The sequence below is a fragment of the Rhinopithecus roxellana genome, chromosome 16 (assembly GCF_007565055.1).
Source record: "Rhinopithecus roxellana isolate Shanxi Qingling chromosome 16, ASM756505v1, whole genome shotgun sequence".
Lineage (NCBI taxonomy): Eukaryota > Metazoa > Chordata > Mammalia > Primates > Cercopithecidae > Rhinopithecus > Rhinopithecus roxellana.
In genome coordinates this window covers 18,294,577-18,307,082 of record NC_044564.1, presented here as the reverse complement: position 1 = coordinate 18,307,082, position 12,506 = coordinate 18,294,577, and the positions used below count along the sequence as shown (strand labels likewise).

The 12,506-nt window shown below is 49.1% G+C and overlaps 1 protein-coding gene across 2 annotated transcripts in view; it reads right to left on the bottom strand.

Moving 5' to 3' along the window:
* NUP188 (nucleoporin 188) overlaps nucleotides 1-12,506 on the bottom strand; it is a 66,718-nt gene that overhangs the window by 6,322 nt on the left and 47,890 nt on the right. For both annotated transcript variants that reach the window (XM_030919095.1, XM_030919094.1), the window contains 10 exons: nucleotides 11,704-11,810; nucleotides 7,992-8,198; nucleotides 7,701-7,870; nucleotides 6,627-6,696; nucleotides 6,153-6,220; nucleotides 5,560-5,755; nucleotides 2,867-2,944; nucleotides 2,460-2,545; nucleotides 1,771-1,916; nucleotides 1,282-1,463 (listed from right to left, as the gene is read on the bottom strand). In XM_030919095.1, the coding sequence (XP_030774955.1) occupies nucleotides 1,282-1,463; nucleotides 1,771-1,916; nucleotides 2,460-2,545; nucleotides 2,867-2,944; nucleotides 5,560-5,755; nucleotides 6,153-6,220; nucleotides 6,627-6,696; nucleotides 7,701-7,870; nucleotides 7,992-8,198; nucleotides 11,704-11,810 (1,310 nt within the window). The remainder of the gene's footprint in view (nucleotides 1-1,281; nucleotides 1,464-1,770; nucleotides 1,917-2,459; nucleotides 2,546-2,866; nucleotides 2,945-5,559; nucleotides 5,756-6,152; nucleotides 6,221-6,626; nucleotides 6,697-7,700; nucleotides 7,871-7,991; nucleotides 8,199-11,703; nucleotides 11,811-12,506) is intronic.

The following is a 12,506-nucleotide window of genomic DNA, read 5'->3' as shown; positions in this document are numbered from 1 at the left end:
CCTGTAATCCCAGCAGTTTGGGAGACTGAGGCAGGCGGATCACAAGGTCAGGAGATCAAGACCATCCTGTAGATGAACCCCCGTCTCTACTAAAAATACAAAAAATTAGCCAGGCATGATGGCGGGTGCCTGTGGTCCCAGCTACTCAGGAGGCATTCTCCTGAGGCAAGAGAATGGTGTAAACCTGGGAGGCGGAGCTTGCAGTGAGCCCAGATCGCGCCATTGCACTCCAGCCTGGGTGACAGAGCAAGACTCTTGTCTCAAAAAAAAAATGCTGGTTCTAACAAAATGTGCTAATTTCAAGACCGTCTAATAGGTCATGATCCCACAGTTTGAAAAATACTATTCAATACTGCATCCAGAGTGATCTTTCTTGAGCACGCCTGTAATCCCAACACTTTGGGAGGCTGAAACGGGAGGATGGCTTGAGGCCTGGAGTTTTAAGTCCAGAGTGATCTTTCTAGAGTAAAAATCAGATCAGTTTTTTCCCCTGCTTAAAAGCCTTTTACAGACCGGGCGCGGTGGCTCAAGCCTGTAATCCCAGCACTTTGGGAGGCCGAGACGGGCGGATCACGAGGTCAGAAGATCGAGACCATCCTGGCTAACACGGTGAAACCCCGTCTCTACTAAAAAATACAAAAAACTAGCCGGGCGAGGTGGCGGGCGCCTGTAGTCCCAGCTACTCGGGAGGCTGAGGCAGGAGAATGGCGTAGACCCGGGAGGCGGAGCTTGCAGTGAGCTGAGATCCGGCCACTGCACTCCAGCCTGGGCGACAGAGCGAGACTCCGACTCAAAAAAAAAAAAAACAAAAAAGCCTTTTACATCATTTCCTATTTCACTTTGGATCCAAATCAAAGACCCTGATGAAGCTGCTATCATCCAGCCCCAGCTCCTCGGTCCTCACTTTCCTATGCTCATGCTAGCCTTTCTTCAGGTCACTGGACAATTCTAACCACAGCTGACCAGGTACTCTTCTCACTGCCCAAATCTTCCCTGCCCCTGCATTTGCCTGCCGCTACAATCCCTAAGTCATTGCTGAAAAGGCACCGAAGTCCCAGATCAAGTGAGAAGCGAGACTAAGGACTCCCCGCACGTCTCTCCTGCAGTACAATGGGCTTCCTCTGCTTTTCTGCAGTGTCTGGTCTATTAACCTTTCCCACCAGGCCGGGAACTCCAGAAGTGCAGCGACTGTCTTGCCTTGCTCACTAGTTATCCCCAGAGTCAGGCACAGAGCTGGTGGGCAGTGGAAAGGACGGATGGCCTTCTAGGGCACTCTCTCACCCCATCACGCTGGTCCCTGTGCCGGGACCGAGAACAGTCGTCAGTCTCCATGCTGTCCTTGTCCTCGGTGGCACCGCCTAATGCCAGACTGTGGCGGGTCTGGTCGAAGAGTGCAATCACTTCCTCTTGGAGGGTCTCACAGACGTTCAGCACCAGCTGGGAGTACTGGGGGATGTCACTTACTGCAGAATAGATAGGGAGGGACGCTGTCATGCTCACCAGGCCAACTCTCACTGTACACCAAGGTTTCCTTCCTAGACAGGGGGCTAGGGATGTAGTAGGGTGCTAAGAGGGACAGCATCTGTCCAGTGGGAGAGGAGGGAGAGACACATGAGGGAAATACATAGCCTTCTTGAGGTAAGAATTCCAAGACTGGAAACTCAAAAGGGCCCAGAAGAAACATGTGGCCCTAAGGTGATGGAAGCCCCGCCCGGCTGCAGCAGGGGTGGGCAGACTGCAGCTGCTGCTCCCCCTGCCTCTGCCCCTCACCTCTCATCTCCTTCATTTGCAACACTGTGATGAATGCTGAGAACACCTTGGCCTTAGTCTTCTCCATGAGTTGCTGGTCGGCCTGCAACACTCCTTCCAGGATCTCCGTCAAGGGTCCAAGGATTTCATCCACAGAACCTAACTCTCTAGAAAGAATACTGGGTGGGCCAGGGGCAGTGGCTCACGCCTGTAATTGTAGCACTTTGGAAGGCCAAGGCGGGCAGATCACCCGAGATCGGGAGTTCAAGACCAGCCTGGCCAACATGGTGAAACCCCATCTCTACTAAAAATACAAAAATCAGTCGGGCATGGTAGCGCACACCTGTAATCCCAACTACTAGGGAGGCTGAGGCACAAGAATCACTTGAACCTAGGAGGTGGAGATTGCAGTGAGCTGAGATCGCACCACTGCATTCCAGCCTGGGCGACAGAGTGAGACTCTGTCTCAAAAAAAAGAATACGGGGTAGAGAGTGAGACAAAATGCCTCATAAAAAGCCATACACTGCCCCTGCTCCGTCTCAGGATACCCACCAGTGTGCCTCACCTCCTCTCTGCTATGTCATTCCCATTCCTCAAGATGGAAAACCAGCCTAGCTTCCACCCACTAGTTCTCTCCTTCAGGAAGGCAAGCAGGCACTGACAAGAAGGCTCTGGCCTTGGGCCTCTGCCTCTCCTGGCACAGGCTCACCTCTTCCACTGCCGGAGGAGGATAAGCAGCAGAGTGCACTGCATGGAGCCAAGGCGAAGGCAGTTCACTGAGGCTGGAACTAGGAGCTGAAAGGAGACACGACACTAGTCAGAAGTCAGTGGCAAGACAAAGTGGCAAGACTCGCATGCCATCCACAGGGCACCTCTGGCCTCACTGCCTTTCTTCCCCAGCAGTGAGCTCACAGGGGTGGGGTGGAGGGCGAGAGGCCAGGGCTGGCATAGCAGCAGCAGAGCTCTGCTGACCCACTACAGCCTCGGGCCTCCAGGTCAACCTGAGCCCTCTGACCTGACCAATTGTGCAGCTGGCTGGCAGACTCATGAGCTCTGCTATTTGACTTCAAAGACAATCTCCCTGGGAGAAATGTGAAATCTCCCAGACACACTTACTAATGCTTTGGTTCCATCAAGCACGTCAAGAAAGAGCTGGCGACGCACCACAGAGTCAGTCAGGTGCATTATATCTGCCTGTAAAATAACACAAAAAGGTTTCAGCTGGGAAAGTTTCCCAGATTTTAGAGGCCAAGAAAAGTGGGGTCCTCTGCTAGGCAATCAGTCATTGGTAAAATCAGTCTCCCTGATTTAAAATAGGGCTTATATAGACTGGGCATGGTGGCTCATGCCTGTAATCCTAACACTTTGGGAGGCGGGCGGATCACGAGGTCAGGAGATCAAGACCATCCTGGCCAACATGGTGGAACCCTGTCTCTACTAAAAATACAAAAATTAGCTGGGCATGGTGGGGTACACCTGTAGTCCCAGCTACTTGGGAGGCTGAGGCAGAAGAATCGCTTGAACCCAGGAGGCAGAGGTTGCAGTGAGCTGAGATCATGCCACTGCACTCTAGCCTGGGCAACAAATGACTCCGTCTTAAATAAATAAAATAAAATAGGCTGATAGTCTGGGCAACATGATGAGACCCTATCTCAACAACAACAAAAAATTTTTAATTAGCTGGGTATGGTGATGCATGCCTGTAGTCCTAGCTACTCAGGAGGCTGAGGTGGGGCAATCACATGAGACCTGGAGGTTGAGGCTGCAGTGATTGCACCACTGCACTCCAACCTGGACAACAGAGTGAGAACCTGTTCCCTAAAAGATAAAGTAAAATAGGGCTTGAAGGCCCTACTATTCTTCTGTCGACCCTTAGAAACGGTCAGAATCAAGCCCAGTTTCACCTCCTCTTTTGAGACTCTGTCCTCCCTCTGCTTAGAATCCTTTAAAGGCTTCCCAGTGCCCGGGAAACGCGAACCAGACTCTTCAACATGGTCCAAAGACCCCACAGGATCTGGTCCAACTGACTGTAGTATCAGTCCCATCTGTGCTCACTCTAGTCCAGCACTGCTTGCCTCTTTCGTGAACATATCAAGCTCTTTTCCACTGCTGGAACTGTGCACTTGCAAGTCCATCTGCCTAGACTTCTCTCCTCCACGGGCTCCACCTGGAAGGCTTCTTCACACACTCAGCTCTCAGCTGGGACATCACCACTCAGAGAAGGTCACCCTGACTACTTCTATCTCATGTGTTCATTACCACAGCACCTTAATTATCTCCTTCACAGCAAATTATCACTATCTGAAACCATATTTTTAAGTGGTGAATTGGTTTATAATTTACCTCCTCCATCATAGGGCACTCTCAATGCGATCAAAGATCTTATCTGCCTTATTCACTGCTGTATCCCAATGCCTGGAAGCATTCCACTAATGCCATTAAGAGAATGAACGGGTGACCAACATCTTGGACTTAGTCAGGTTTCTTTCTCTTTTTTTTTTCTTTTCTTTTGCATAGGTAGACAGGTCAGAGAGAGAGTCAGATAGGTTTCCTTGGGGGAAAGAGGATGGTGGGATTTTTGAGAGCTACAATTCAAGAACTGCTGCCTAACTAGAGCCTAAAAGGCAGGTGACATAAAGCTTATACCCCGGGGAATTAACCATTATCAAAGACGGGTGAGCCTTTAAGTGTGTTATGGAGTCTTAGGGGTCCAAAACCACTATGCCACAGCAAGAGTAGCCACAAACCTGCCCCTTCTAGGCTCAAAGCTCCAGGCATGTGGGCAGTCTGGCACTAGGAAACAAATCTCACAGATGTAAGAGGTGCTAGGAACAAGGAGGCATCTATCAAGCTGAAGTTGTTCATGAAGTCAAAACATTAATCTGAGTCGGGCGTGGTGGCTCACACCTGTAATCCCAGCACTTTGGGAGGCTGAGGTTGGTGGATCACCTGAGGTCAGGAGTTCGAGACCAGCCTGACCAACAAGGTGAAACCCCGTCTCTACGAAAAATATAAAAATTAGCCGGGTGTGGTGACCTATAATCCCAGCTACTTGGGAGGCTGAGACAGGAGAATGGCTTGAAGTTGGGAGGCAGAGGTTGCAGTGAGCCGAGATCGCACCACTGCACTCCAGCCTGGGAGACAAGCAAGACTCCGTCTCAAGAAAAAAAAAAAAAAAAAAATCTGGATACCCCAAGGAAGAACACTTCAATACCAAGTCCTTATGATACAGCGTGATGGTGTCAAACCACAAAAAAGCCAAGAACAATGCATTTCTTCCAGATGTTATCTCTCTCTCAAAACCAACTCCCAGTAGACAGAGTACAGAGACAATGGTCTTTGTTCTTTTTCTAAGACCAGGAGATGCAGTTTCTAGAACCAATGACAAACTGCTTTTTAGAGCGGGTGCTGCTGCAGCTGTCACAGCTACCTGCTGATTAGTCAACAAGTACTTATTGACCTAGCGTCTACAAGGTACACAGCACAAGAAGGCAGTTATGCCTTTGCACAAGAGGCATTTGCAGCCAGGGAGCAGTTAAGACCCAGCCAAGGCCCAAGGGAGGTATAGGAGGCTTTAGGAACTCTGAAAGGATTTCAAATCACTTCTCTGCACTTCTCTTAATGGTCTCTTGGACCCAACACCCTCAAATACCCTACAGCCCCAATTTCTCAGCATAGAACCTATTACAGTTTAGCTTTCAGGGATAAACCCTGATTAATTCTTCCTCACAAGGAGCTATATCTGCTAGGTATCTCAACACATCATTGGTAAAGTATCAAAGTGAAAACTCTCCTCAAAAGGGTCTTACATGAGTGGTGGCAATGATGAGAAGCATCCTCCAGGCGGACACCAGCATCTGGTACTCTAACAAGGAGGTGCAGCTGCTGCCTTCTGTTTCGGCCACGTGAACTGCCAATGACTTGACATACCCTGACCAGTAGGCAAAGCGTTTCTCGATGGAAAATTTCTTTAGTGTATCTTTTAACGACTGGTCTAATGAACCCCTACAGTGTCAAGAAAAAAACCTCCAGTTAGGTTTTGAAAGTAGGTGGGAATATAATGGGTACAGACCCTTGCTGAGGCAGAGAAAACAACCTCGCGTGAGCTTAAAGGCAGACCAGCTCCAGGACACCTCCAATGTGTGGGTTAGGCTGAGGCCTTTCCAGGATTCCTCCTCCATAAAATCTAAGTTGCATGGAGTTTGTTTCACAATAACTCTTTCTGACAATCATAAATGCCATCAGTGGACTGGCCAGGGACACAGCACACTGGCCTCCATGAATGGTTCCAAACCAGTTCTCTCCTCTGCCTTGGCTCTTTCCAGCCATGCACCCAGTGGTAGGCCACCAACTCCCACTCCCCCAACCTTCAGTTAAAATCTCAAGAGAGGAAAGTACTCACTTAACCACATAGTATATCTCCAAGCAAATTATCTTCATGATGAGGGCACAGGTTTCCAGGATGCTGGGCTATGGAGAGAGAGAGCAGAACAGGCAATGATCACATCTCTGATCACTAATCTCCCCCAGTATATCCAACGGTGAACAGAGCAGAGGCCCAACACTTGCAGAACAAGTTAGTACAACCCCTGTTGAATGTGAATGGCCTGACTTGCAAGAGCAGAAGCGTCAGGTACACAATGTCTCCAACTGAACAGAGAAGACCACAGAGCCACCAACGCAAACCACTTTCCTTCCCAAAGCAAGACATCAAAGGGACAGAAAGCAGGCACTTCCCTGACAAAGACGTTTCCAGTGAAGAGAACATTCTGTTGTTTAATTAGGGGAGGTATCATTGTCTACGGCCCCATCTCACAGCCCACAGCCTTTCCTCCCAGGGACTTGTAGCCACATCCTGCCCTCTGCCACAGCTTACCTCTGATGTTTCAGACGGAGGAGAAAGGGTTCCAAACAGCGGACTGGTTAAATTTTCCCAAAACTTGGGTCTAAAAAGGAAATAAATGTTTGAAATCATATTTTTTCCCTCTCACAGTCCTTTTCTCCTCTCTCAAGCTCCCTTTGGCGGTCACTTCATATTTTACCAGTCTCAATCCTAATATGTGTCTGATAAGTCAGTTGTTCCTGTATAAATGAAAGGTTTCCATAGATAAAATTACATTTTCCTCTTATGAATCACACTTGTGCATTATAGAGTTGATCAACAAAAACTCTTCAAGATTCCTTCCACTGTAGATTCCCAAAAGCCCCACAGAAGAGGAGGGAGGAAATAAGACGGCAGACTCCCAATTAGCCTTTTAACACTCCTTCCCTCTGTGCCAGCAGGTCCGACAGAACAGAGTGTTTCATTCCATCCAGTGACTTCAGCAAGCCCCTCTCTCCTGAATCTACTGTTTCTCAAGAATAATGAGTTTTGATGTAGCTAGTTAGCAAAGGGCAGGAACACAAAAGCAGTTGAACCTTCAAGGTGCTTAATATTTAAAGATCCTTAATGCTGGCAGCAGCATTAGAAAGAGAATTAGTATAAAACTCCCAGGTATTGAACCAGGCACTAAGCACTTATTCCCAGTGAACCGTCGCAACAAACCTCTGGGATAAGAGCTATTGTTTTTTTATTTTTATTTATTTTTGTTGCTGTTGTTGTTGAGACGGAGTCTTGCTCTGTCGCCCGGGCTGGAGGGCAGCGGCCAGATCTCAGCTCACTGCAAGCTCCGCCTCCCAGGTTTACGCCATTCTCCTGCCTCAGCCTCCGGAGTAGCTGGGACTACAGGCGCCCGCCACCTCGCCCGGCTAGTTTTTTGTATTTTTAGTAGAGACGGGGTTTCACCGTGTTTGCCAGGATGGTCTCGATCTCCTGACCTCGTGATCCGCCCGTCTCGGCCTCCCAAAGTGCTGGGATTACAGGCTTGAGCCACCGCGCCCGGCTTAAGAGCTATTGTTACTCCCATTTTATACACTAGAACAATGAAACTACTCCCAGAGGCAGACTTACTTGGTTCGGAGGACCAGCATGGCACTGTCCCTCCGGTCCTGCCACAGAGCATGCAAAAAGGCAATGGCGGCACGATGCAGCAGGGGTGGGCACCAGTATCGATCTTGCTGTTGGGAATCAATCAGCTCCAGCACTGCATGGAGACAGCTCCACATCCCAAGGCTGAATTCCTGCAAGAAGGGACAGGTAAGAGTTCAGTTCCACAGCCACTGCCAGCAGCTGCACTTGCAGAGCCCAGCATCTGCCTGCCAGGGAGCCAACTCCCAGCGTCATCCCAGCTTACAGGCTTACCTTTGAGCCATCACTGCCATCCTTAACCTCCAGGTTCAGAAACAGTTCGATGAGGCCTGGCTGGGTCTCCACTGCAACTGTGAGGAACTCTAGAATCATGACTTTGATGCGCATGTCCTCAATTTTGCTCTGCAATCGGGTCAGGAAGGCATCACGAATGGCAGCCGCATCATTGCCCAGACAAGCATACACTGACATTGGGGCCACCTGGTGGAGACCAGAACACATAGGCTTAGAGCTCTGCTTCCACAAAAACCTCAGTGGGCTTCTGCAGAAGGGCACTGAAGAGCTCCCAGAAAGCTGCACAAAGGGAAGCATCCAGACTACAGCTCTGGGCCAAAAGGGACATCACCACAAACAAGCACGAGATGCCCCCAAATTCACAGGAGAGACAGTAAACAGTATAAAGAAATGCTCAACCTCCCTCATGGTTAAAAAATACAAACTGAAAAGTGAAACTTTTTTGCCTATTAGATTGGCAAAGACTAAACAATGATGAAGCCCTTGCAACCAGGATAGAAGACTTGGTGTTAGAAGTATAAACTGTTACAATGTTTTTTGGAAGGTAATTTGGAAATATCTAATAAAAATTATCATGTTCATTTATACCTACCTAAATCTTTGGAACTGTAAACAAATGTTTACAGGGTGGTAGGGATAATAATGTTCACTGCAGCACTGCTTGTAATAGTGGAAAACAGAAAGTAGCCCAAATAAATCAGGATGCATCCATTCTAGGATGTGATATGCAAACATTAGAAAGAATGAAGGGCCGGGCACGGTGGCTCAAGGCTGTAATCCCAGCACTTTGGGAGGCCAAGACGGGCAGATCACAAGGTCAGGAGATCGAGACCATCCTGGCTAACCCGGTGAAATCCCATCTCTACTAAAAAAATACAAAAAACTAGCCGGGCAGCCGGGTGCGGTGGCTCAAGCCTGTAATCCCACCCAGCACTTTGGGAGGCCGAGACGGGCGGATCACGAGGTCGGGAGATCGAGACCATCCTGGCTAACACGGTAAAACCCCGTCTCTACTAAAAAATACAAAAAACTAGCTGGGCGAGGTGGTGGGCACTTGTAGTCCCAGCTACTTGGGAGGCTGAGGCAGGAGAATGGCGTAAACCCGGGAGGCGGAGCTTGCAGTGAGCTGAGATCCAGCCACTGCACTCCAGCCTGGGTGACAGAGCGAGACTCCATCTCAAAAAAAATAAAAATAGGCCGGGCGCGGTGGCTCAAGCCTGTAATCCCAGCACTTTGGGAGGCCGAGACGGGCGGATCATGAGGTCAGGAGATCGAGACCATCCTGGCTAACACGGTGAAACCCCGTCTCTACTAAAAAGTACAAAAAAACTAGCCGGGCAAGGTGGCGGGCGCCTGTAGTCCCAGCTACTCGGGAGGCTGAGGCAGGAGAATGGCGTGAACCCGGGAGGCGCAGCTTGCAGTGAGCTGAGATCCGGCCACTGCACTCCAGCCCGGGAGACAGAGTGAGACTCCGTCTCAAAAAAAATAAAAAAAAATAAAAAATAAAAAAATTTAAAAAAAAAAAAAAAAAAAAAAACTAGCCAGGCAAGGTGGCGGGCGCCTACAGTCCCAGCTACTCGGGAGGCTGAGGCAGGAGAATGGCGAGAACCCGAAAGGCGGAGCTTGCAGTGAGCTGAGATCCGGCCACTGAACTCCAATTTGGGCGAGACTCCGTCTCAAAAAAAAAAAGAAAAGAATGAAGAAAGTCCAAATTAAAAAAGGAAAAAAGACGCCGGGCGCGGTGGCTCAAGCCTGTAATCCCAGCACTTTGGGAGGCCGAGACGGGAGGATCACAAGGTCAGGAGATCGAGTCCATCCTGGCTAACATGGTGAAACCCCGTCTCTACTAAAAAATACAAAAAACTAGCCGGGCGAGGTGGTGGGCGCCTGTAGTCCCAGCTACGTGGGAGGCTGAGGCAGGAGAATGGCGGAAACCCAGGAGGGGGAGCTTGCAGTGAGCTGAGATCCGGCCACTGCACTCCAGCCTGGGGACAGAGCGAGACTCCGTCTCAAAAAAAAAAAAAAAAAAAAAAGGAAAAAAGACAAAAAAGAATGCAGGAAGTCCAAATGTGCCCATATGGCATCAAGAACACCAAGACTGTTTGATATGGTAGCAAGTGAAGGAAGTCAGTCATAAAACACTACCAGGGGCCAGGCACAGTGGCTCATGCCTGTAATCCCAGGATGAAGGGAGGCTGAGGCAGACAGATCACTAGAGGTCAGGAGTTCGAGACTAGCCTGGCCAACATGGCAAAGACCCGTCCCTACTAAAAATACAAAAAATCAGCTGTGTGTTGTAGTGGGGGCCTATAATCCCAGCAACCTGGGAGGCTTACACAGGAGAAGTGCATGAACCTGGGAGGTGGAGGTTGTGGTGAGATCATACCACTGCACTCCAGCCTGGGTGATGGAATGGGACTGTGTCAAAAGAAAAACAGTACCAGGAATTCTGCTTTTATAAAGAACAAAAGTACACACTCAAATAATTTTTTCGTTTTACTCTGTCGCCCAGGCTGGAGTGCAGTGGTGCGATCTTGGCTCACTGCAACCTCCACCTCCCGGGTTCAAGCAATTCTCCTGCCTCAGCCTCCTGAGTACCTGGGACTACAGGCGCACGCAGCCACGCCTAACGAAATTTTTTTTTTTTTTTTTTTGAGACGAGCCACCACGCCCAGCCCCAAATAACTTTTTTATTTTATTTTTTGAAACGGTGTGAGTGGTGTGATCTTGGCTCACTGTTACCTCTGCTGCCCGGGTTCAAGCGATTCTCCTGCCTAGCCTCCTGAGTAGCTGGGATTACAGGCACCTGCCACAGCACCCAGCTAATTTTGGTATTTTTAGTAGAGATGGGGGGGGGGTTTCACCATCTTGGCCAGGCTGGTCTTGAACTCCTGACCTCGTGATCCACCTGCTTCAGCCTCCCAAAGTGCTGGGATTACAGGTGTGAGCCACGGCACCCAGCCAATACTTTTTAAAATACAAGAACACAGATAAGAAATCTGGAGCACAGGCTGGGAGACATAGCCAGACCCTGTTTCAAAAAAAAAAAAAAAGAAATCTGGAGCATGGCGTATCTCCCTGCCCATAGGGATTCTTGGAATAAGGAGATCATAGGGCATCTTGACTTTCTGTTACATCTATTTGTAACATTTAAATAAATATTTTACAATAAGCATGTCTTTTTTATCTTGAGACGGAGTCTCGCTCTGCTGCCCAGGCTGCTCGGAGTGCAGCGACGTGATCTTGGCTTACTGCAACCTCTGCCTCCCAGCTTCAAGCAACTCTCTGCCTCAGGCTCCCGAGTAGCTGGGATCACAGGTGTCTGCCACCATGCCCGGCTAATTTTTGTATTTTTAGGAGAGATGGAGTTTCACCATCTTGGCCAGGTTGGTCTTGAACTCCTGACCTTGTGATCTACCCACCTCAGCCTCCCAAAGTGCTGGAATTACAGGTGTGAGCCACCACACGCAGCCTTTTTCTCCTTTTTTCTATATTAGAGATGGGGTCTCACTATGTGGCCCAGGCTGGTCTTGAACTCCTGGGCTTAAGTGATTCTCCCACCTTGGCCTCCCAAAGTGCTGGAATTACATATAGGTGTAAGCCGCTGCACGTGGCCTGAGCATGTCTTTTGTAATCAGGGGAAAAAAACACCCTCACATAAACAGTGTGTGTGCATGAAGTATGATCCTACCGTGGCCAGACGTTTCAGCAGCTGAATGGCAAGACGTGGCAAAGCAGGGTCATGTTTGTGGTAGATGTATTTGGCTAGAACAGCAATGAGGTTGTTTCCATGAGCACCTAAAGCAGCACGGGAAACAGTTTAGATATCAAGTGTGCCTCATTCAAATCCTTAGAGCATTGGCTGTTCAAAAAAGACTGACAGTGTATATGTGAAGGAATTTACCCTCAAGTACTTGGAGGGTCACAGCAAACCCAGGTGGCTGTATCCTTCTCTTTATTGAGGAGCAAACGAATAGTCAGAATTTGGGGATAAACAGTTCAACCCATCAACAGCAAAGATACATTCTGAATAAAATAGGTGCTTATTTTATTAATTTTTATCTATTAATTTTTTTTTCAGATGGAGTCTCACTCTGTCACCCAGACTAGAGTGCAGTGGCGCGATCTTGGCTCACTGCACCTCCACTTACCAGGTTCAAGCAATTCTCCTGCCTCAGCCTCCCGAGTAGCTGGGATTATAGGTGTGCACCACCATGTCCAGCTAATTGTTTTTATTTTCAGTAGAGACAGGGTTTCACCATGTTGGCCAGGCTAGTCTCAAACCCCTGACCTCAAGTGATCTGCCCGCCTCGGCCCCCCAAAGTGCTGGGATTACAAGTGTGAGTCACCATGCCCAGCCTATCCTTTTTCTTTTTGAGAGAGGGTTTCACTCTGTTGCCTAAGCTGGAGTGCAGTGGCAAAATCATGGCTCACTGCAGCTTTGACCTCCCAAGCTTCAAGCAATCCCCCCACCTCAGCCTCCTGAGTTGCTGG